The 23,566-nt window shown below is 48.2% G+C and overlaps 2 protein-coding genes across 8 annotated transcripts in view; both read left to right on the top strand.

Annotated features, from left to right (window-relative positions):
- mapre3b (microtubule-associated protein, RP/EB family, member 3b) overlaps positions 1–3,896 on the top strand; it is a 32,943-nt gene extending 29,047 nt beyond the window's left edge. For 4 of the 5 annotated variants that reach the window (XM_064340686.1, XM_064340683.1, XM_064340685.1 and 1 more), the window contains 3 exons: positions 1,103–1,245; positions 1,629–1,781; positions 1,882–3,896. In XM_064340686.1, the coding sequence (XP_064196756.1) occupies positions 1,103–1,245; positions 1,629–1,781; positions 1,882–1,950 (365 nt within the window). In that variant the 3' untranslated portion in view covers positions 1,951–3,896. Of the gene's footprint in view, positions 1–1,102; positions 1,246–1,628; positions 1,782–1,856 lie in introns of all 5 variants that reach the window. The other variant, XM_064340687.1, reaches the window with a different exon arrangement.
- A 1,440-nt stretch (positions 3,897–5,336) lies between these two features.
- On the top strand, positions 5,337–23,062 carry tmem214 (transmembrane protein 214). 3 transcript variants are annotated; one of them, XM_064340676.1, is made up of 17 exons: positions 5,345–5,678; positions 9,590–9,792; positions 10,598–10,748; positions 12,043–12,177; positions 12,733–12,815; positions 13,401–13,506; positions 14,300–14,381; positions 16,495–16,596; positions 17,507–17,648; positions 18,246–18,337; positions 19,246–19,294; positions 19,430–19,537; positions 19,892–20,009; positions 20,508–20,604; positions 21,027–21,195; positions 21,300–21,451; positions 21,760–23,062. In XM_064340676.1, exons 1-17 carry the CDS (start codon positions 5,528–5,530, stop codon positions 21,884–21,886), a joined length of 2,067 nt encoding a protein of 688 aa, XP_064196746.1. In that variant the 5' UTR covers positions 5,345–5,527; the 3' UTR covers positions 21,887–23,062. The 3 variants fall into 3 exon arrangements, with proteins under 3 accessions (XP_064196748.1, XP_064196746.1, XP_064196747.1); XM_064340677.1 differs by lacking the exon at positions 5,345–5,678 and adding an exon at positions 6,274–6,625; XM_064340678.1 differs by lacking the exons at positions 20,508–20,604; positions 21,027–21,195; positions 21,300–21,451; positions 21,760–23,062 and adding an exon at positions 20,118–20,231 and having other exon boundaries at positions 5,337–5,678; positions 19,892–20,044.
- Positions 23,063–23,566: the final 504 nt, after the last annotated feature.

The following is a 23,566-nucleotide window of genomic DNA, read 5'->3' as shown; positions in this document are numbered from 1 at the left end:
CAGGTTTAACTCCAGTCCTGGAGGGGGCGCTGTGTCTGCAGGTTTAACTCCAGTCCTGGAGGGCTGCAGTGTCTGCAGGTTTAACTCCAGTCCTGGAGGGGGCGCTGTGTCTGCAGGTTTAACTCCAGTCCTGGAGGGCTGCAGGGTCTTCAGGTTTAACTCCAGTCCTGGAGGGGGCGCTGTGTCTGCAGGTTTAACTCCAGTCCTGGAGGGCTGCAGTGTCTGCAGGTTTTCAGTGTTTCAGTGATTAATTCGAGTCTTCGATTGGCTAAAGAGTTCACGCAGCTTGTTCTCAAGGCCTTTATTGGCTGCTGACAGACACTGTGGCCCTCCGGGACTGGAATTAATCCTGCAGACACAGCGCCCCCTCCAGGACTGGAGTTTGACATCACCCCAGCTGTGTTAAGGACTGCAGCACAGCGCCTCCAGTGTCTGGAGGTGCTGCAACCGTCCTCAGACATTTTACTACCAGGTTTGAGTTAGCACAATATTTATAACCAGAAATTTATACAGCATAGTTTATCTATAATACTCAGTTATACCTGGGGTGTGCAGGAGGTGGGATTGTACGGAGTAGTCCTTGTTAATAATAATCCCGGATAGTTAATCTCTGCAGTGTATGGAAGGTTAAGCTGCTGTTTGTGAGATAGTTGTGCCCTGCAGTCTGATTGGTTCCACCGAGTTTTAGCCGGCGTTATTTCATTGGTCCGTGATCAAGTCGACTTGGAGATGCCGCCTCCCATTGGACCCTCGCCTACTAAAGATTGTGATTTGTCAGAAAAAGGAACTGATCCCCGAAAATTGGGATGACTTATCTTACATCAACCTGGTCTGGCTCATTGTACCATGAAAGTAGATCTGTGCAATGCTAAAATTGGTTGGCAACCCTTCTCTGTTGCTTTGGAAGGGGGAATACCCCCCCCCCCCCCACAAAAAAAAAAGGAAGCTTGCTTGCTGCTTTGGTTTAAACTGCAAAAGAGTGCGTTTCGGGCATGTAGTGCAGCTGAGTGTCGCTGTGCCGATGTTTGTTAAGTGACGCGGGACGGGTGTCCGTCAAAGTAACTCACCTGATGCCTACGCCCCCCCCCCCCCCCCATCGCAGTGCCCCAGAGAACGTCCCCCACGGTCCCCAAGATCATGCCCGCCCCCCAGAGGGCAATCAACAACCCCGTGAGGAGGAACCCCCCCATGGCCAGGAACGGGGGCGGGGACACCGACCCACAGATCGTGGAGCTTAACCGGCAGGTCAGCGTCCTGCGATTGAATTATCCTTTAATTAATTAGCCTTTATTTATGGGGTGCGTTTAACCTGCTGTCCCCTGACTGGGGTATCTGTGTCCAAATGGGGGTACCGAGTTGCCTCATTCAAGCTGTTTGCTCATTGGTTAATTAAAGAATGACAGGAGCCCAGGCCCCACCCACTACTTTTGATTGACACAATCATGCACTTGATGAAAGTGTTTTTATTGTGTACACAGCAGAATGTCCATTTCTGATCAGGCTTTTGAGAATATATTTACGTTAAAATGTCATTTGAATTAAAAGTTGTTGTTTTTTTAATGTGTTGCCCAGATGTTTGGTTTTGACCGATATTCAGAGTTTTTTTAAATTTATTTTTGTTTCTGAAGCTGATGGATCTGAAGCTGACGGTAGACGGGCTTGAGAAGGAGAGGGATTTCTACTTCAGTAAACTGCGCGACATCGAGCTCATCTGCCAGGAGCACGAGGGCGAAAACAGCCCTGTGCTCTCCCGGATCATCAACATTCTCTACGCTACAGAGGTATCACGCACACACACACACACGCACACACACATGCACACACACACACTCACACATGCATAACCACACACCCAGTGAATCTTTGTTCTCTCTGTTCCAGGACGGCTTTGCTCCACCCGAGGATGAGGAGGTTGATGGCCAGCCACACGAGGACCAGGACGAATACTAAACCCCTCCCTATACCTGCTCTCTTTCTCTCTCTCTCTCTCTCTGTCTCCCTCTCTCTCTCGGTCTGTCTCTGTCTCTCTTTCTCTCTCTCTCTCTCTGTCTGTCTCCCTCTCTCTCTCTGTCTCTGTCTCCCTCTCTCTCTCTGTCTCTCTTTCTCTCTCTCTCTGTCTCTGTCTCCCTCTCTCACTGTCTCTGTCTCTATTTCTCTCTCTCTCTGTCTCCCTCTCTCACTGTCTCTTTCTCTCTGTCTCTCTGTCTGTATGTCTTTCTCTCTCTGTCTCTGTCTCTGTCTGTATCTGTCTCTCTCTCAGTTTATCCTTTATCACTTGTCTTCCTCTCCCCACTATTCTTCTCTCACCCTTCTCTCCTGCTCTCTCCATCTCTTCCTCTCTCTTTATCCCTCGTTTTCTCTCTCTCCCTTTCTTCCATTCCCTCAAGTTCCTCTTGCTCGTCCACCCCAGAACAACAGCGCCCCGAAAACCCAGCAGAACTTTTTTACACAGGTCCATCAGAGGCCAAGCAGCCGGCAGGCTGACCCCTGAACCCTGACCCCCGACCCCGCCCACCGCACCACGGCACAGTGCAGTTACGGAACTTTGCGCATAAATTATGAGGGAGGGGCTATGGAACAGCAGTCTTCTTCAGTGGGACTGTGCTCTTCCAGGGCTAGAGCCACAACCCCCCAACCCACCCCCCCCCCCCAAACACACACACACACAAACATGCCTACTCCCCACCCTCCTGTCAACCAGCTTCTGCTGCATCGCACGGTTGCTAAGACTCATATTACACGCCACAAGTCAAAGAGACGCTTACCAGCACCAAAACACTGCACCTGAACCCTCTTTTGAATTATTTTCCATTTTCCCTCCAATAACTTTCACTGGTACTTTGTAAACTGTGTTCAGGGGCAAGTCAACTGAAAAAATATATCAACCATAATCAAAGATTTGTCCAAAAAAAAAATGGCGATGATGGGGTAGCCTATGATTATGTGAGGACTGATTTAACAGCTTTTTTTGTTTTCAACGAACAGCATGAGGCATTTTGTTTGTTTGTTTGTTTGTTTGTTTTATTTATTGGTGTTTAATTTTATTTTTTATCAGCTGGTGTGGGGGGGGGGGTAGGGGGCAGGAAGATGTGGGGGTTGACAAGGGCGGTAGCATGTCGCTAAAAAAAAAAAGAAATCAAAGGAAGAAAAGATCATTTTAAAAAATGTAATGGCGGTTATGGCGGGAACAGTAAAGGCCGGCCATTTTGGCTCTTCGGCCGGCTCTCCCCCTGCGCATATCTCCGTTGAGCATGTGAATGTCATAGATGCAGCAGTGAAGGAGTGATATATTTTTTTATCTTCTTTAATTCGCGGGGGTGCGACCCTCAGCGGGTGGCGGTTTCGTTCCTCTGTGCTCATCGCCTGAGTGTTTTTACCGTGGTGCTCTTTCAGCGAAACTGTGAAATCTTATTTATTTAAAGCGATAAAAGGGCCGACTAACGTTCGAAAGGTTCGGGCTTCTAAAATCAAGCTGATTTTACGAATGATTTAAGTAAATACATAGAAACTGAGCACCGCACCTGGCTGACGACTTCATTTCAGAGTTTGTGTTTTTTAGCTGCTATTATTATTTTTATTATTTTATTTTTTTCCAGTTTTAAATGTTTGGATTTGGTTTCTTTTGATATGTTCTGTACTCATTCAAAATGCCACACAGGTTGTGATTTGAGGCGGAGGTGGGGAGTGTTGCATTTCAGACAAGAGGCGTGTGACTGATTGTGAGAGTTAGACTAAGCGCGCTTGCAGTGCCCCCCCCCCCCCCCCCAAAAAAAAACTGCTTGTACAAACCAACACCACAATCCAATCACCTGATTTGGAAATCTCACCTCTTAGTCTCTGATCAAATGTCTGAAATACAGTGGCCATAACAATCTTGTGCAAAAAAAAAACAAAAACCTGCATCTGTTTTGAGTTTTATTAAGTAAAATAAATTTGTGTGAAAAAAAAATGGAAAATGTGTTCTGTCATTGTTTTTAAGCTTATGCAGTGAAAACTGAATGGGTCCCAATGAAGGAAATGCTGTCTTGTCGCAAGGAAATAACCGATTCTGTGATTTACTTTAATTAGTTCAAGGTTTGCTACCATGCGTTCCTTCAATAAATAACATACAATAGATATGGACTGCCACCTGGTGTCTTGACAGGTGCAAAGCATGCGATTTACTACAATTTACCTTATGTGAATTTAATGATTAAATCACTGTTTACTGAAACGCATGGCATCAATTTATTTATTTTAAACATAGGAATAATCATAGTTGGAAAAGAAAAAATGGCTAAAAAAAGTTACTAAAAAATACTGTTCAGTTCCATAATTCTGGGTGGTCTTTCAAGTAATTGCTGGAATATTAATCAGTCTGACCTGTATATTACGTCTAGTGTCAATGAGAAATATCCATCTCAAACAACGATGGCTGACTCGTTGCTATGTAAACAGCAATTTAACTATTTTAATGTCCTTTTGATGCGGACTGTGTTGCTTTTCCTAATTTTTAACATCGTGTGATATTTCTGAAAGCTTGTCTGTGTTTCCTTCTCGGCTCCCCTTGTATTGAATGGTATTGTATTGAACGGGATTGGATGACGTCACACTTACTGACAGGTATGATTGTTAATGGTGTAGACACTCATCTCTGAGCTGAAGGCACACGAGGCCGTATCCCACTGTCACTGTCAATACAATACGAGAGAAGGAGGAGCTTGCCAAAGATCAAAAATCATCTGGCATCAAAGCAAGCACGGCAAGCATTAGGCGTCATACCAACAGGGGTATAACTCCGCATGTTCACATGTGTCCGCATGAAGAACACGTCAGTCCTATACTATGAAGTATAATTTAGAGTAGTACCAAAACAACTGCATATGACCATTTAATACTATTACTACTACTACTACTATTACTACTACTACTACCACTACTACTACTAAAAATAATAATAATAGTAGTAATAGTAGCAGTAGTAGTTATAGTAGTAAATATCATCATCGTCATCATCACCACTTCCAATATGTCATTAGTAGGCTGCCACGAGCTTCAGTCAATCAACATTCCGACTTTAAAATACTGGCTAATAAAATGATATATTTTTAAAATACGGCACGCATAGAATGGAAATGTAGCTACTCTTTCCAATGCAAGTAATTAGAAGCTGAGTTATACACTGAATAGGCTATGTTGTTGTGATGCAGTGACCAACAATGAGTGTTCTCGTGAATCATTTTGGTGGAATTAGTGGCGACAACTTGTGAAGTTTTTTTCTGTAAATGTGGTATGTACGCATATGGTTCCCTCTCGTCCGAGGAAGACTATGGCTTTCAGAAGAATAAACGTTAATATCTGACGTCATGTGGCAAGGAGACGTGGCAAAGAGACGCTTAAATCCTCAGACACCGTCAACCACCAACCAGGCGACCATTGTTTCCTCGCACGCAAGTACACAGCGAAGTAGAAAGGGGCGAGAGAAAAAAAAATCTAACAGACACGCAAAGCATTTGTCCTATTATTAGTTCGTAGTGAGATTTAGATAATGGCTTCGGCTGGGAATAATGGTTCCGTTGGCAAGTGGGAAGTGGTGAAGAAAAGCAAAAAACCGAACGGCGGAAAGAATCCATCTGACAAGAAATCGGGGGGAAGGAAAGCTCTGAGCGAGTCTAACCTCCCCAGGATTGACCCGACTCGTAAGTGGAACACATTACGGAGCGGTCCCCAAATTATCTTATTTTTATGATTCATTGTTGATGCGTGCAAAATGGCTTTGAATGGATTTGTACCTCGTCCTATTTAGCTACTTCCCGAATTAACGTTAGCATGTAGCTAGCTTGCATTGTAGATAATTGGCTAGCCAGCCTACCAAATTCTTTTCTCCCTAAGTGTTGTTCATAATCCCATTAACATACATTATATGGAGTTAGCTTATTAGCCTTGATTAACAATACAATTTAACTATATTTTGATTATTTGTCATCAGTGTTGTTATACACTGTCAAGTGTTAGCTTGTGCCAGATGGCTAACTATTTAGCGGTAAACAGCGACAAGAGTTGACAAATGGCTAGCTAACGCTAACTAGCTAGCTAACGTCACTAATAGACCTTAAGATGAATCTATGTTGAGTGAAATTTGAATTATCCGGTTGGGACAACGTTAATGTTGTTTTTGGGACGTATGGTTAGTTTTTGTCAGTGATTCCTTTGTTACGGTAGCCTCCCTAAGATTGAAATCTTTTCTGTTAGCCGGCCGGCACGCTGGTTAAATTAGCTAGCTTGCTGATGATGATTGTTAGCCTTGTCTAGCTATTTGGTTATAAAGCTAAAGTATGCTAGATAACATTAGTGTGCTAACGTCAGCTAAAAGCTAAGGGATGGACGGCTAGCTGCATATTTGGCAAGATGCGGGCTTGTCTTAGTGATCTTTTGTTTGTTTTAATTGTTGAAACTAGCTATCTAGTGTAACCTGGCACAGACAAGCCTTCGGGCTGACGGAGACAGTTCAGCGAGCGGTCCAAGTTTGAGTTGTGCCGTGGGGGTATCTTACACGGGCACGGCATGTTAGCATGCTCTTGCGCGCGGGTGCTGACATGTGGCTGTCAGTCTAACCCTGGTTTCGCTTGTCAGAGTGTGCAATGAGGTGACTTTCTCCCCTCAGCAAAATGCTTTTTCGTTAGATGTTCCTCTTTGAAATGGCTGCCTAACCTTGTGGTCGGCGATCGCTAGAATTTAAAATTGCGTTGGCAGAAATTTTGTTCGGGTTGTGAGTTAGATTTTTGTTTTCCGATTGAAGTTCCACAACGCTACTTAACATTTACTCATCTTAACTTCTCTAGTCTGGTAGATGGATAGTTCGTCCATTTTGTCAGTGTTTTTAAGTTTGCGTTTGTATCGCTGTCCATTGTTTGATTAACAAGCTTACTTTTTAACGGCAGCCAGATGGTGTAATATCGCACTCTGAAGTTCAAAGTTTCTTTATCATTTTTGATCATGTTGCCTTGACGTTGCCATGACACTCGGTGTACAGGGCAGGAATCTCGCAGAATTGCCCTTGAGTTATAAATAAACCATGTTGTTACTGAGCGAGGGAAGTGCTTAATCAACTTAGATATTTAGCTTTAGAAATCCTGCAGCCGCGTGGCTGTATACCGTCTTGGAATTTCATACCCTTGTGAATGTTTACCTCACAAGACCTACCTTTTTTAGTGGGGGTTAATCATAAATCAAGTCCAGATTTAGAAAGCACAAGTCCTCATCGCTCGCCGAAGGCGTTTTTAAGTTTTTAAATTTTCCTGCCGTGCGTTCGCGGTGTCGCGCATAATTCATTAGCAGGTTTGACAATCCCATGAAAACTCTGTTACTCATAATACTATAGTAGGCTACAACGAATGCGATTCTGAGAAGATGTATTGTGTTGCAACTTAATTTTTTTAACCACTGCTTTTCCCCTAGGACTTTAGGTTGCTAGAAGTGCTTACATGGAAATTATACCTTCACCCACGGAAGATCATATGACATGTTTATAGAAATACCAGTTGCCGTCAACAGAAATGATATTGATCCAAATGCAGAGTTAAATTTAGATTTTCTAAACATATACTGGACATGTGAGATCTATAGGGCCCCCGCATTTCCCACAAGTCGTAATATGACTCCCTTTCACCTTAAATGCTGCCGAGGTCGTTTTGCATTTTAGCAAGCAGTGCTCTGGGCGACAACCTGTCTGATGTCGCATGTCATATGCAGCAATTCTGTGCTGTAAATAAGCAGATACATATTGCCTAATCTAAAGAGATTAAAAATGAAATGTAAGACTGTAATTTTCCTTGAATTATTGTGAATTTGGCGGTGAAAGATCTAGCCTCGCCGTTTTTGTGAACGAGCAGGGCATTCTAGTTCACTCCTGGAGGCGGCCATCTTGGAAGGTGTGTGACGCAATATGCCCCGGATTCGCAGTTGACGTGTAGTTCAGTGATGTGGAGCTTTGGCAGTAGTTATAGCTGTCCATGCATTGCGTGTGCGTGTTGTGCTGGAAAGTAAACCATCACCGGGGGCAAAAACTAGGGGAAGTGACATTCATACATGCGATTTTTCCTGACTTCTCCTGGACTTATCCATGCGTGCTGTGCTGGAAAGTAAACCATCGGCAAGTGCAAAAACAGGGGGAATTAACATTCACTTATGCGATTTTTTCCTGACTTCTCCTGGTAAATGAGGAAATACAGATTTATTTATTTTTTTCATACCCTAGTTAGAAGTTAGGCCGTGGCTGTTTATTGTTGAACATTCTCTACTGCAGTGGTTCTCATCTCGGGCCAGAAAGGGCCAGTGTGGGTGCAGGCTTTTGTTCCAACCAAGCAGTTACACACCTGATTCTACTAATCAAGGTCCTTAGTAGAGACTCCAAAGGTTGATTAGTAGAATCAGGTGTGTAACTGCTTGGTTGGAACAAAAGCCTGCACCCACACCGGCCCTTTCTGACCCGAGTTGAGAACCACTGCTCTACTGCTTTCAGCTGTCAAAAATGCTCTTGTCAGAAACCTCTTGTTATTGCGCTTGACGTACCCACGTCCCCTAGGGCCTGAAAGTCAGCGCTTCCGGATTAATAATGAAACGCACGTCCTGAACGTTTGCGTTCATTTCCATGCGCGTTTGATCTCTGCAGAGACGGCTGGAACCAGACCTAGACAAGTAGTGCGAACAGACCTGCTCTGTTGCAGATGAACGACACTGTTGAAGAGCTCCCGCTGAGCATGTGAGGTCCGGCGTGTGACTCTGTCGGAACTATTATTTCTCGGGGGCAAACCAAGATCGCAAAAATCAGCTCTTGTTGTTCCCGAATAAAATGTGACGGAAGCATTTCCTTGCTCTGATTAGATTGGAGACCTTTTGCGCTGCGCTGCCCCCTTTTGCCCTAAATTCATCTCCATCGTTCTCAGGCTTGTTTGCATCTGTTTGTTTGGTAGGCGCTTTCGTCGAAAGCAGCTTCCACAGGCAAAATAGCGAAAAGACTCGAGGGCAGATGAGTAATGAAATTAGCAGCGTCAGAATGTCCGGAGCAGACGGCAGTGCTGCAGCCGTCGAGTGTGAGTGCACAGCGAACAGTAACGGCAACTGGAGCAAGATGGGAGTCTCAAAGCTGCTTAATGCGATGCTTCCTGCCAGCTTACCCAGCCCCAAATGACAGATGGGACAGTTGGAGCTGAAATGGCTTGGACTGAGAGAGAAAAGGGAGGATTGCAGTAATTATGAGTTAGGGCAGTGTGTCAGAGATTGAAGCGGGCTTGCTCAATTCTGGGTGAGAGGGGACTCTGGAACTTGCTTCTTTTTTTTTTCTTTTTTCTTTTTTTTGACCTTGTGATGCTTGTTGGAGAAGGGAACTTACAAGGCTGTGCCAAAACGCTCCCCACTCTAATGCGTACAGTGTCCGGGAGGGGGGCGGGGCCGGGCGGCTCTCCAAACAGGACCTTCTCCATTGCTAACGCCCTCTCTCCCATGCGCGTGGTGTCCAGGAGGGGGTGGAGGGGTAGGGGGCGGGGCCGGGCGGCTCTCCCCGACAGGACCTTCTCCGTTGCTAACGCCCTCCCTCCCGCATTCGCCGCAGCGCCGCTGAAGATGTCGGAGACGATCTACGAGGGCTTCGAGAAGATGGCCAAGAAGCAGAACAAGGAGCAGGTTCCCCCGGCGACGGTCGCGGAACCGCCCGCCAAGAAGGCCGGCGCCAGCAAGCAGCCGAAAAAGTCGCCCGCCAACGGCGGCGGGCCGGCTCCCGTCCCGTTCAGAACGCTGGAGGAGGCCGTGAACGCGGTGAGCTGCACCTCCACCCCGTTTCAGTCCTCCACTCTCCTTCTCCCTTTCCCTCTTCTTCTGTGGTTTCTCATTTCAAATTAACAGCTAGTACTGTACCCGCCTCACTCCTCCACGCTTCTTCTCCCTTTCCCTCTTCTTCTGTGGTTTCTCATTTCAAAAATAACACCTCGCACTGTACACCAGTCAAATGCTCGTGTCTCTTTTTAAAAAAAACAAAACTTTTTTTTAAAGGATTTCTTTATTTTATCTTTAAAATTTTTAAAAAAATTTTAAAAAACTTTGACGCACTGAGATTGATTGCAATACGCTTTTATAAATATAAAAAACAAAGCTTTCGGTCAACAGACCGTCATCAGAGCTATAAAGTGAGTCCAGTAGGGTGAGTACAGTGAGTGAAAAAGGGTTAAGTTGACACACTTGGACTGGCTGTCCAGAGCTGGAAAATGGAGGGAAAAAAACCGTCTTGTTTTTACACCCGTGAATGCCCCTGGATATTTGATTTGTAAAGGTGCAGAAAATGGCTCTCCTTGGTCGCGATGGGTCATTTGCATAGGGGCAGAGCTACGGCTGGTTTTCTGCACTGTAGGAAAATGAACAGGTGGAGGGAAAAACAAGTGCGTCGCTGTCCAGTTCTCTGCAGTTTCTCTGCCAATGTAACTTAGCTGGGGGGGGTCTCTGTATTTCAGTGTAACTTGTCGGGGGGGGGTCTCTGTATTTCAGTGTAACTTGTCGGGGGGGGGGCGTCTCTGTGATGTGATTCACTGTAGCTCATTGGGGGGGGGTCTCTGTGCTCTTCCTGCAGTTGGATATCTCAGAACTGCAGCAGCAGCTGGAGAGGAGCCAGACCGTGTTCCCGGAGAACCCCTCTGTGTGGGTGAAGGACCTGGCCGGGTACCTCAACTGCAAACTGCAGGCCCCGGAGGGGGACCCCACGCTCAGCACCCACAGCTACGGTCAGTCTCCCTGAGGGGAGCCCCCTGGTTCTCCCCCTCTGTCTGCGGCCTGCTAGCAGAGCCGGCCCCCTTTTTATTTTAGCTAACCGTGCCTGGCTGCTCTGTGTTCCGTTACATTCCACTCCATTCCTTTACATTTCATTGTTCCATTACAGTTCATTACATTCCACTCCATTCCGTTACATTCCACTGTTCCATTACAGTTCATTACATTCCACGCCATCCCGTTACATTCCATTGTTCCATTACAGTTCATTACATTCCACGCCATCCCGTTACATTCCATTGTTCCATTACAGTTCATTACATTCCACGCCATCCCGTTACATTCCATTGTTCCATTACAGTTCATTACATTCCACGCCATCCCGTTACATTCCACACCATTACAGTAGACCACATTCTGCCGCTTTCATTCTAGCACATTCAATTCCACTCCATTCCATTACACTGCACTCTGTTCCATTACAGTGCATTACATTTGATTACAATACGTGAGACGCGGTGGAGAGTGTTTGATGAGCGTCGCACCCCCCGTCCCCCCGCCCCCCCCGGGCTCCACTGAAGCACACAGTTACGCTGAGTCATCGGAGGAAGACGTTTCAGTCACGGTTCTGAAATGCCTGCGTTGCAGCGTTCGCCTGCGTGGGCGTGTGCACATGCATGGGCATGCGTGTGCCTGTTTGTGTGCCTGTTTGCGTGTGGGAGGGCGTGCTTGGCACCGAGAGAGGAGGTGATTAATCTGTCAGGGATGAGAAGATGGGTGTTTAATCATTATACCCAGGAAAGCGTTTCATTTCTGTGAGAATTGAAACTGAAACCCAAACGCAGGCCGGTTTCTCTGCTTCCAGCACGCACACCTGCTGCAGCTTCGTATCGAACCCCCACGTGCGACTTGCACAAGTCCTCCCTGTCTGCTTTTTAAAGTGAAGTTTGTGGAATTTCAGATGACGAAATGACGTTGTTTCTGTCTCTGAAAACCAAAGTGCTTTAAGTTCACTGTGGCTGAGGCCAGTGGTTTGGTAAATTTTTAAAGGTTTTTTTAAATTTTACGTCTCTCTGATGCTCTGAATTTCTGTTCCCTCATGGGCTAAAATTACACCAGGGTTCGCGACACTAACACTGCCAGCAGAGACACAGGCTTTAATCCACTTCTTGAAACGATCCGTGCTGACTTAAATAGCTGGATGCTGTTATTGCATTCTTGCTTTAGCCAGATACCCATGGCTAGATATAGTTATTAATTAGCTGAATTAGCACTGTCCCTGAGGCTCAAAGTGTTCTCTCTCTGCAGATTACCCATACTGCCTTGCCAGTAAGGAGCTGAGGAGCATCATTAAGGGCCTGCTGGCCCAGTGCGGCGGGTCCCTGCAGGACTTCTTCGACCACTGCATCTACACCATGCTGCGCGAGCTGGACAAGGCCTCCGGTGTGTTTCTGCGCCCCGCCCCGCCCCGCCCCCGTCCTGCCCCCGCATCTGCCCCGCCCCCGTCCTGCCCCCGCCTCCCACCTGCCCCCCTGTCCCGCTCCTGCCCCGCCCTGCATCCGCCTCACCCCAACCTGCCCTGCCAGCCCTGCCAGTCCTGCCCTACCCCACCTTGCTCCCCCTGCCCCACCCTGTCCTGCCCTGTCCCACACCTGTCCCCCCCCCCCCCTAACCCTAACCCTAACCCCCCCCCCCACCTTGCCCCACCCTGTCCAGCCCTGTCCCGATTTAACCACCTGACCCATCCTTCCTTTAGGGAACACACATGCACTGCAATATATTGTAAGTGTAAAGTAGAAATATATGTAATGTAAGTATAAAGATTTCAAATTTTAGAAATTATACATTTCACAGCAGTGTCATTTCTAAAATTTGAAGTATGAAGGTGGCAATGATTAAGAGTAGTGGGTGGACTGAGGGCCTGGGGGCTCTCGCTGCACCCCTCCCCCTGCCCCCCGCCCCCCGTCCTGGAATAATGTGAACTCTTCCCTCTGGCAGGAGAGCCCCTGCACGGGTACAGGATCTGCATTCAGGCCGTCATGCAGGACAAGCCCAAAATAGCCACCCTCAACCTGGTAGAGGTGAGTATGTGACCAGGGGCTGCACACACACACACCTCCCACACACACACACACATGCCCCACACACATGACACACACACACACACATGACACACACACACACACACACACACACACCACACACACACACACATGCCCCACACAAACACACACAGACACACACACACACACTCTCTGCGAGGCCACGTCTTGGTATGCTGTGCTGTGCCCCTTTCTCCCGCTGTCTGAGTAACAGCACTGGAGCATTTCATACTGAGCGTCATTGTAAGATCCATTTCATTAAGGCAGATGTTATGTAACTTTATACCTTAAAGCTGTCAGCTGGAACACAGCCATAAGCCCCCTGAGCGGAATGTGGATGAGGAATCCGACACCAGTTACTCTTACCCTGGATTACACATTGTCATGCAGCAGATAATGACAGGGTTGTCCCCATGTTCTCTCTTTCTCTCTCTCTCTCTCTCCCCCCCTCTCCCTCCCTCTCGACCCCTCCCCCCCTCTCTTCCCCTTCCCCTCCTTCCCCCCCCCCCATATCTCTTTCTCTCTCTCTCTCTCACTCCCCCCCCCCCCCCCTCCTCTCTAAAGCACCTGGAGCTGTTGCGGTCCCATCAGAACCGGCCGGTGAAGTGCCTGACCATCATGTGGGCGCTGGGCCAGGTGGGCTTCTGCGACCTCAGCCAGGGCCTCCGCGGTGAGTGTGACCCCAAACCCCCCCCCCCCCCCCGCTACGGCTCGTGTGCCCCATGCCGCTACTCCACCGTAAACACTAGGGGGCACTCTAATACCTTTTATTGGGTTAGGCTTCCGAAGGGTTGCGAGTAGTTAAGCTGTCTGGTCTGCCCTCTCCTGGCAGTGCTGAGGTACTGCATCTGGTGCCCAAACCTCCCCGGGTGGCAGAGCTCTCCCTGCACGGGGTACTCGGGGGGCGGGGGGGGGGGTCCCGTTCCTCCCCTCTGCGACCGAAAGCGTGCGGCAGGACTGGTGACCTCCCCGCACGGCGGGTTTGGAAACCGCGATGCGAAATAAAACCCGCCATCGCTGCAACCGCCACTTTTGGGTCCCCTTTCACAACGGCTCGAGGGAGGGAGGGAGGCGGGTTGCGCCAGCAGCGACCGTGTGCTAAAGTTCAGCCAGCGGCTCGTCGCTGAGCCAATGAGAGAGGCCCGTTCTCCTCCTGACACAGACTGGCCTCTGGTGTTTCCCCACTGGTTTCTTCACTCCAGTGGATGGTGGGACACCATCCCAGTGCAGCGGTTTAGGCTTCACACAGGGGTGACGGGGTTTTCTCTATAGTGACAGTTTTCTTTACGGTGTCAGATGAGTGTATTGGTTGCAGGGCTGGTGGTGTTTGCAGTGACTGATGGGTGTTTTGGACACCAGCCTGGTGATGGGAATAGAGAGTAATGACCTTTTCTCTCTCTCTCTCTCTCTCTCACTCTCTCTCTCTCCCTCTCCCTCTCTCTCTCCCTCCCTCCCTGTTCCAGTGTGGCTGGGCATCATGCTGCCGGTGCTGGGTATGAAGTCCCTGTCTGCCTACGCCATCGGGTACCTGGAGAGGCTGCTCATGTGAGTATGAACAACGCTGAGTTTGGGTGTGGGCCAAATCTGTGTGTGTCTGTCTGTCTGTCTGCGCCTGTCTGTCAGTCTGTGTGCGTGTCTGTGTCTGTCTGCCTGTGTGCCTGCCTGTCTGTGTGTGTGTGTGTGTGTGTGTGTGTGTGTGTGTGTGTGTCTGAATGTCTGTCTGTCTGCCTGCCTGTGTGTGTGTGTCTGTCTGTCTGTGTGTCTGTCTGTCTGTCGGCTTCTCAGACTATCCGATTAGAAAGACCGGCTTCATGACACATGTTGGTAACTGCTAGGCCATCATTGGATTGAAAAGCTAGTTTGGTGTGTGTCCTCTTGTGGTGTGTTGTTGTTGTTGGTGTTGTCTCTGTGTGGTGTGTGTGTTTTGTCTCTCTGTGGTGGTGTGTGTGTGTGTTCTTGTGCGTGTGTGTGTGTGCGTCTCTCTGTGTGTCTCTGTGTGTGTGTGTGTCTCTCTGTGTGGTGTGTGTGTGTGTTCCCTCTGTGTGGGTGTGTGTGTCCTCTGTGTGGTGTGTGTGTGTGTGTCCTCTTGTGTTGGTGTGTGTGTCCGTGTGTGTGTGTCCTCTGTGTGGTGTGTTGTGTGTGTGTTTTCCCTCTGTGTGGTGTGTGTGTGTGTGTGTCTCTCTGTGTGGTGTGTGTGTGTGTCCTCTGTGTGGTGTGTGTGTGTGTCCTCTGTGTGGTGTGTGTGTGTGTCCTCTGTGTGGTGTGTGTGTGTGTCTCTCTGTGTGGTGTGTGTGTGTGTGTGTCTCTCTGTGTGGTGTGTGTGTGTGTGTCTCTCTGTGTGGTGTGTGTGTGTGTCTCTCTGTGTGGTGTGTGTGTGTGTCTCTCTGTGTGGTGTGTGTGTGTGTGTCCTCTGTGTGGTGTGTGTGTGTCCCTCTGTGTGGTGTGTGTGTTCCCTCTGTGTGGTGTGTTCCTTGTGTGGTTGTGTGTCCCTCTGTGTGGTGTGTGTGTGTGTCCCTCTGTGTGGTGTGTGTGTGTGTGTGTCCCTCTGTGTGGTGTGTGTGTGTGTGTGTCCCTCTGTGTGGTGTGTGTGTGTGTGTGTCCCTCTGTGTGGTGTGTTGTGTGTGTGTGTCTCTCTGTGTGGTGTGTGTGTGTGTGTGTCTCTCTGTGTGGTGTGTGTGTGTGTTCTCTCTGTGTGTGTGTGTGTGTGTGTTCTCTTGTGTGGTGTGTGTGTGTGTGTGTCTCTCTGTGTGGTGTGTGTGTGTGTCTCTCTGTGTGGTGTGTGTGTGTGTCCCTCTGTGTGGTGTGTGTGTGTGTGTCTCTCTGTGTGGTGTGTGTGTGTGTGTCTCTCTGTGTGGTGTGTGTGTGTGTGTGTCCTCTGTGTGTGTGTGTGTGTGTGTGTGTCCCTCTGTGTGGTGTGTGTGTGTGTGTGTCTCTCTGTGTGGTGTGTGTGTGTGTGTCTCTGTGTGGTGTGTGTGTGTGTCTCTCTGTGTGGTGTGTGTGTGTGTCTCTGTGTGGTGTGTGTGTGGGGGTGTCCTCTGTGTGGTGTGTGTGTGTGTCCCTCTGTGTGGTGTGTGTGTGTCTCTCTCTGTGTGGTGTGTGTGTGTCCCTCTGTGTGGTGTGTGTGTGTGTGTCTCTCTGTGTGGTGTGTGTGTGTCCCTCTGTGTGGTGTGTGTGTGTGTGTGTCTCTCTGTGTGGTGTGTGTGTGTGTCCCTCTGTGTGGTGTGTGTTTGTGTCCCTCTGTGTGGTGTGTGTGTGTCTCTGTGTGGTGTGTGTGTGTGTCCCTCTGTGTGGTGTGTGTGTGTGTGCTCTGTGTGGTGTGTGTGTGTGTGTGTGTCTCTCTGTGTGGTGTGTGTGTGTCTCTGTGTGTGTGTGTGTGTGTGTGTGTGTGTGTGGTGTGTGTGTTTTTAAATGCCATTCTGTTAGGGGATTTTTATTAATTTCCTGCAAGGAAGCTTCATCCTGCAAGAGTGTGTGGGACTGTCGGACTGGATAGTTTGGAGGAGGGGGGTTTGAATTGCGGTGATTTTTTAAATTGCACGGCAGTGCTGTGTCTTCAGTTGCACGCTAACGTGCTATGTTTTTGTCATTAGGTTGCGTGCTAACGTGCTGCGTTTTTGTCGTTAGGTTTTGTGCTAACGTGCTGTGTTTTTGTCGTTAGGTTGCACGCTAACTTGACGAAAGGCTTTGGAATCATGGGACCAAAGGAGTTTTTCCCGCTGCTGGACTTTGCCTTCATGCCTAAAAATGCACTTTCAACCAGGTAAAGCACTAACTGCTGCTGCAGAGATATCCTCACCAAAACCAGTAATGCTGCAGTCTAAGTTACATGCACTGTCATAATTAGAAAATACCTTTGCTACACTTTGCAATAATATGGGTAATTGTTTAATTTTCTGAGAAGTCCATATATTTACAATATATTGTGGTATTTGCTATTTCCATAATCAACATGGTCTGACAACTAGGTTGCAATATTAAAGGATGGTAATTTAAGAATGCAGTTAACCCATGTAGTTTTATTCATATATGTGTTGTGATTTGAAAGTGTAAGCATTCCAAAATGAAATTGCCCCCAGAGCAGTGATCTCAAACTCAAGTCCTGGAGAACCAATCAGGAGCCAGTTTAGACCTTGGGTGTGATGTGTGTGTGACTCTGTAGCCAATTGGTGGCCCCAGAAACCAGCAGGCATCAAGGCCTTTTGGGACTGGGGTCTTATGGGCCTGGAGTCTTATGGGCCTGGAGTCTTATGGGCCTGGAGTCTTATGGGACTGTGTGTAACCCCTGCTGTGATGGGTGTGTAACCCCTGCTGTGATGGGTGTGTAACCCCTGCTGTGATGTGTGTGTGTAACCCCTGCTGTGATGTGTGTGTGTAACCCCTGCTGTGATGGGTGTGTAACCCCTGCTGTGATGGGTGTGTAACCCCTGCTGTGATGTGTGTGTAACCCCTGCTGTGATGGGTGTGTAACCCCTGCTGTGATGTGTGTGTAACCCCTGCTGTGATGTATGTGTTACCCCTGCTGTGATGTGTGTGTAACCCCTGCTGTGATGGGTGTGTAACCCCTGCTGTAATGTGTGTGTAACCCCTGCTGTGATGGGTGTGTAACCCCTGCTGTGATGTGTGTGTGTAACCCCTGCTGTGATGGGTGTGTAACCCCTGTCGCGGTTCAGCCTGCAGGACCAGCTGAGGCGTCTCTACCCGCGGCTGAAGGTCCTGGCGTTCGGCGCAAAGCCCGAGTCCACCCTGCACACCTACTTCCCCTCCTTCCTGTCCAGAGCCACGCCCCACTGCCCCGACGACATGAAGAGAGAGGTGAGCTCTGCCCCTGCCCCTGTTCCTGTCACTCTGTTCCAAACCTGGATCAAGTACGTGTTTGTTTTGGATTCAAATACTTTTCTACACTTTACAGATCGTGTCTGGTGTATTGGAACCAATGAAATAAGAAGTGCAGGCCTCGCCTTCTGGTCATATTGGCAGGCTTAGTTACATCAGGCAAGATCAATAGAGCACAGAAAAGTATTTGAATCCAAAACAAATATGTATTTGACCCGGGTCTACTCTGTAAGAGAGAGGGTGCCACGGTGTTGTACTTTTACTGGTACACTGTCACTCGGTCACATGACTGAACTGCCAGTCTCACTCCCACTTCACCATCACATTATTTCACTGTGTGCTGGACAAAGCTGTGTTAGAGTTGACTGTTTTATTGTGGTGGGGGTCCAGGTGGGGGCCTCAGTTACTGGGTGGTTATTTTTGGGCGGTGGGGGGGTATGTTGGGGAGCCCCGGTGTTTCTCACACTGGTGTGTGCGCGCGTGTGCGCGCGTGTGTGCGTGTGTGTGTGTGTGTGTGTGTGTGTGCGTGTGTGTGTGTGTGTGTGTGTGTGTGTGTGTGTGTGTGCGTTCCTCCAGCTCCTGAGCAGCATGACTGAGTGCCTGTCAGTGGATCCTCAGAGCCTGGGGGTGTGGAGGCAGCTTTACACCAAACACCTGCCACAGTCCAGGTGAGAGAAGCACCTGTTCACCTGCATTACCCTGAGCACCTGTTCACCTGCATTACCCTGAGCACCTGTTCACCTGCATTACCCTGAGTACCTGTTCACCTGCGCGCGCGCACACATACACTATCTCTCTCGCACACACATGCGCTCACTCATGCGCACACACACACACTGTCTCTCTCAAACACACACACACACACACACACTATGCCAGGCTGTCCTGCTCAATGCGTCTTTGTTCCGTCGCTAACGCTAACACAGTCGTTTTGCGGCGTCTGCAAACACGGCCTCCTCCTCCTCCTCGTCCTCCCCTCCTCCGCGCTCATACCAGGCATGCTTTCTGTGGGCGGGTCAGCCTGTTCTGTTAGTTTCTACTGTAAATCCGGGGGGGGCGGGGGGCAGGGGGCAGGGGGTCAGAGTGCAGTATTTCCACATTGTGCAAAGAAGGGAAACACTAAGTAGGGGGGGAAACAGTGCTGTAGTTCAAAGCCATACAATCAGGGTTTTCAGTGAGTCCTTGTAAAACTTGCAAAACACTGTTTTTTTGACTTGCTGTTTTCTTTTTGCGACATCCTCTTCTGTGTCCAACAGAACAAAGCCCAGTTTTGTTTCTGCAATGTTCTCTTCTCTAAATTACACCATGTCATTGATTGGGGCCGTTTGAGTGCAGGAATCTTTGATCAAAGTCACGTATCATTTTCTAAGAAAATTGCTGTACTGAATTGGGCCATTCATTCAAGAAAAAACAGGCCCTTGGAAATGAGGAATGTTGACCTTGAGAGGGTCCTTCAATGCAGCACGTAGAAATGCTGTAGGTACTTTACAAAACAAGACTGGCTTGTTTTCCACTGGACACTTTTACTAAGAATTTGTAGTTTTGTAACTTTTTTCTTGCTGTTCCTTTTTTGCAGCCTTCTGCTAAATAATCTCCTTAGCTCCTGGAACACGTTGCCCGCTAAGGTATGTGCTCAATATTGCTTTCACAGTTTTGTGCTACATTCATTGCTTAATGAGGCTCTGGTGTTTGTTACTGCTACCAGTTTGACCACTAGAGGGCAGCAGAGGTTGTTCTCACACTTTTTTTTGTGTTTTCAGCTGCGCAGGAATCTTCAGGAGACAGTCCAGTCTTTCAAAGTGACCAATGAGGAGATGAGGTCGTCCACCAGCTCTCAGGAGGTGTTGGAATGCAATGAGCTGTGCAATGTAAGGGTGCCGCGCAGGGCCAGAAAGCACTGTGCTACTTGGCGCTTCCTCATGCTTCAGGGACAGGGAACCCAGTTCCCCAGGAATCCATGTTTCCACCGATTACCCGGGCGCTGTTAGCTGATTGGCTGTGTACACCCAATGGCTGTTCATTGGCTGATTAGGTCACAGTTAAGCTTTTTATGTAAGGACACGATAAGCCCTCTGAGCTGAATGTGAATGAGGAATCTGACACCAGTTGCTCTTACCCTGGATTTTACAGTGTTCATGCAGCAGGTTCTGTCCTTTACTCTCTCCCTCTCTTTCTATCTCTGCCTCCTTTCTCTCTTCTTTCCCCCTCTCTCGCTCCTTCAGAGCCTGCAGCTGAAGATGAAGGGGCGGGGCTTCCCCTGGACCCGCCTGCTGATGGCCGTGCTGGTTTTTGCCGCTGGCTTCCTGGTTCACGACATCCGTTCCCAGGGCTCTTTCAAAGGTTTGTACCACTCTCAGTATCACACAGGGGGAAAGGTCTGTACCATTCTCAATATCACACAGGGGGAAAGGTCTGTACCATCCTGAGTATCACATGTGGGAGGGGAAGGTCTGTACCATTCTCAGTATCACACAGGGGGGAAAGGTCTGTACCATTCTCAGTATCACACAGGGGCGAAAGGTCTGTACCATTCTCAGTGTCACATAGGGGGAACAGTCTGTACAACTCTTGGTATTACACAGGGGGAAAGGTCTGTACCATTCTGAGTATTACACAGGGGGGGAAAGGTCTGTACCATTCTGAGTATCACACGGGGAGGGAAAGGTCTGTACCACTCTCAGTATCACACGGGGGGAAGGTCTGTACCACTCTTTGTCGCACAGGGGGAAAGGTCTGTACCACTCTCGGTATCACACAGGGGGAAAGGGCTCGTTTTTGGGGCTCATTTTTGGGAGCGGTGACCTCACTCACGCGGTGCCCCTTTGCGCTCTCTCTCAGCCTCGGCGACGGCGGGGTACCTGCAGCAGTCGGGTCTCCTGTCCGTGTCCCAGCAGGCCTGGGGCAAAGTCTCGCACTACTCCCAGGAGGGCGTCAGGTGAGCCGGCCCGCGCCTCACCCGATCCTATAAACCACCCACAGCCAGGCTTCTTCTTTCACCAATTTACCCCCTCAGTTAGCTAATTGGCGGTCTGCATCAATGCTGTTTCACCTGTAGATTCCTAGATTACAACAGTAAAACTGAGTTTTTGAAGAAAAGGTGTAACACTTTAAGGGGTAAGAAAAAGTTACAGTAAGTTGATTTGTATCTTGTCCTTTAGACATCTTTAATAACCTTTATCAGGAAATTTAGTGGGAATGTCAGATCATGTATATGACTGTGCTAATTAAATAATTAACCTCAGAAGCTGGTGTGGAATCCTAAAGCAGATATGGCTGTCCTCGCCCACCCCTGGCTTAGCAGTCTACTTTGGGTCATTTTCCTTCCCTAATTCCACGCGTGCGTTTCCCCTCGCGCAGCTGGCTGGAAACCAACGCTCCGTATTACTACTCCGAGGCTGTGACCGCGGTCGGGCCCGTCCTGGAGGTCGCCTGGGAGAAGACGAAGGTCGGCGCGGTCTTCGTCGTGGAGCAGTGCTCGGACCTGGTGGCGTGGGTCAGAGAGAACGCGCCGCGCTTCATCGAATGGGTGAGACGAGACCAGCCGAGCCGAAGACGCAGGAAGTGCGTCTCGCTACGAAGCTAATTTGTTTGTTTCATAACACGTCTGTTCCTTTTTTTTTCACCCTTCAGCTTAACGCCAACATCCCAGAGAGCGTGTTCCAGTTCATCGAGTATCTGAAGGAGCTCCTGGTGTTCATCCATCACAGTTATGTCCTGCCGTCGCTGGCGTACGTAAAAGTTTCGCTGGAGCACGCGTGGCAGATGTTCGTAGAGTCCTGCGAGTAAGTGACACAGCCGGCCTCTGCCTTGGTATTGGTTACTGCTCTTTAGGAGTACTGGTATTTTAACATCAACCATTGGTTGAAATGGATCCATTCTGAAGTTTTGAAGTGCAGTAAATTTTATGAAGCAGATCAAACGGGTCAATTTGTGTTTTCAGTGTTTAGTATTACATTATCCGTGATCGTGGTTTGCGACGAGTAGTCGAAATCTTGATTTTGGCTTTACTGTGCACGTCTCAGTGAACTGCATTGAGCTGCACTTGCGTGTTATTCATCCTCTCTCTCTCTCTCTCTCTCTCTATTTTTAGTGGTGAAGTGTCGTTACATTGTGTGCAGAACCACGTGATATCCCTCTCCAATTCCACCTGGACGTACATGCAGGACGCCACCGTGGCCGTAAAGAACTGGGCCTCGGACCTCATGTCCCAGTCGTGAGCCGTGGTGATGTCACACGGAACTCTCAGAGACTGCAACTTGCTTGTGTTCGCCCCCTACAGGGGACTTCAACCAACTGCGCTTTCTAAACCCCTTGCTTAAAGAAGGATTTTTTTTTTCTTTTTGTTGTGAAAGATGGAACAGACACTTGACTCTTTCTTCTTTTTCTTTTGTCAGACTGCATGAAATTTTATATCACACTTGTTTTTCTACCGAAAGAAGTTGTATCATGTATGGGTGCACAGGCATTTTCCTGTTTTTTTTTTAACAGAGGTATTCAGGTTTAAAAATAACCAGTGTTATTTCAGAATTAATTGTCAAATGGGAACAAACTTGGACAACTTCCAGGGGTTCTGCTTTGAAGATATTTAAGGGTAATCTGCAAAAAAAAACAAACACAAAAACTAGGCTCTCACTGAAGCCAAACTCTTTGGTCTGTGTCTGATGGTTGCTGCTTGACTGAAACAAGAACGCTTTAACTGCAGACTGTTGAAGCCCTGCCGTCCTGAATGGAGCCTGAGCTCGTCTCTCGCGCTTCAACAACATGAGCCATGCAAGTTCGGAAGGTGGACGGACACCCGCTTTGTGCCTAGCTCCAGTTTCCTTAATTCTTTTTTTAAATTTTTCTTTCTTTTAAAAAAAAAAAAAATATATATATATATATATATGATGATGAAATAAAAAGGTTGTATTTGTGTACGTCCCTTGTGAACGAGCACTGGACTGTGGACTACTACTGCTGCTTGGTATCGAGGCCCGCTTTTTACTTGAACATCAGTTGTTTTTCTGTTCCTGGGGCGATTCAGTGACGATCCACCTACCTCCCGTGCGGTTTAGATCTAGGCTTGTTGCTCCTCTCCTAGGTTCATAGACCATACCTGACCCTTGACCCCTGACCCCTGACCTTTGACCCCCCTCCCTCCAATCTGCCGTGGCATGCATTTTCCCTGGAGAGGAGAGGAGAGGAGAGGAGAGGAGAGGTGCATGGAACCCCCAGACCAGGGGAACAGACTGTTTTGGGTTTCAGGCCTGTGAAGAGAGAGAGGTGGATTTATAAGCTGCTCTGGTCAAAACCAATGAAATAAAATAAAATTCTAAACATCAGCCTGAAATTGTGAATCAGTTTGTGACTTTGTACATGTGAAATGTTTATGAATAAAGATTGCTGAGCCCGTATCTGTGTTGTAGTTGATGAGTAACAAGTTACTCGTGCCTGGACATGGTCTGTGCTACTTTGTATGGGCACTATACTATATTGTATGTTAAGTATTTATGAGGGGGCATAGTCCAGTCACATCTTCCATAGCGAATGTGATGCATACTTTCAGTGGCATTTGGTGAATTCCCGTTCTCTTAAATATGTATCTTACTGTCTGTGCCTTTCTGTTGACAGCCTCTCTTTCTAACCAACCGTACAACAGAACGCCTTTTAAACTTACAGTAACACTGTCTCGGAGACCTTCAATAGCCGCCGAACCGGTTATTTCATTTCTGTATTGTCCAGTTAATTTTATTAATTGAACTTCACGCAGTTGGTGCTTCCAGGTTGTCTGATTTTGAAGGTACTAGCACAAGAACGTTGGCTAAGAACCACGGTAGAGGGCGGCATTTGCTAATGGTTGTAGTAGTGCAATAACGTGTCGTTGCCTAGGAACCATGTTAGGATGCTGATGAATTTAG

This window comes from Anguilla rostrata, chromosome 6, assembly GCF_018555375.3.
Source record: "Anguilla rostrata isolate EN2019 chromosome 6, ASM1855537v3, whole genome shotgun sequence".
Taxonomy (NCBI): domain Eukaryota; kingdom Metazoa; phylum Chordata; class Actinopteri; order Anguilliformes; family Anguillidae; genus Anguilla; species Anguilla rostrata.
This window is presented reverse-complemented; position numbering and strand designations above follow the sequence as displayed.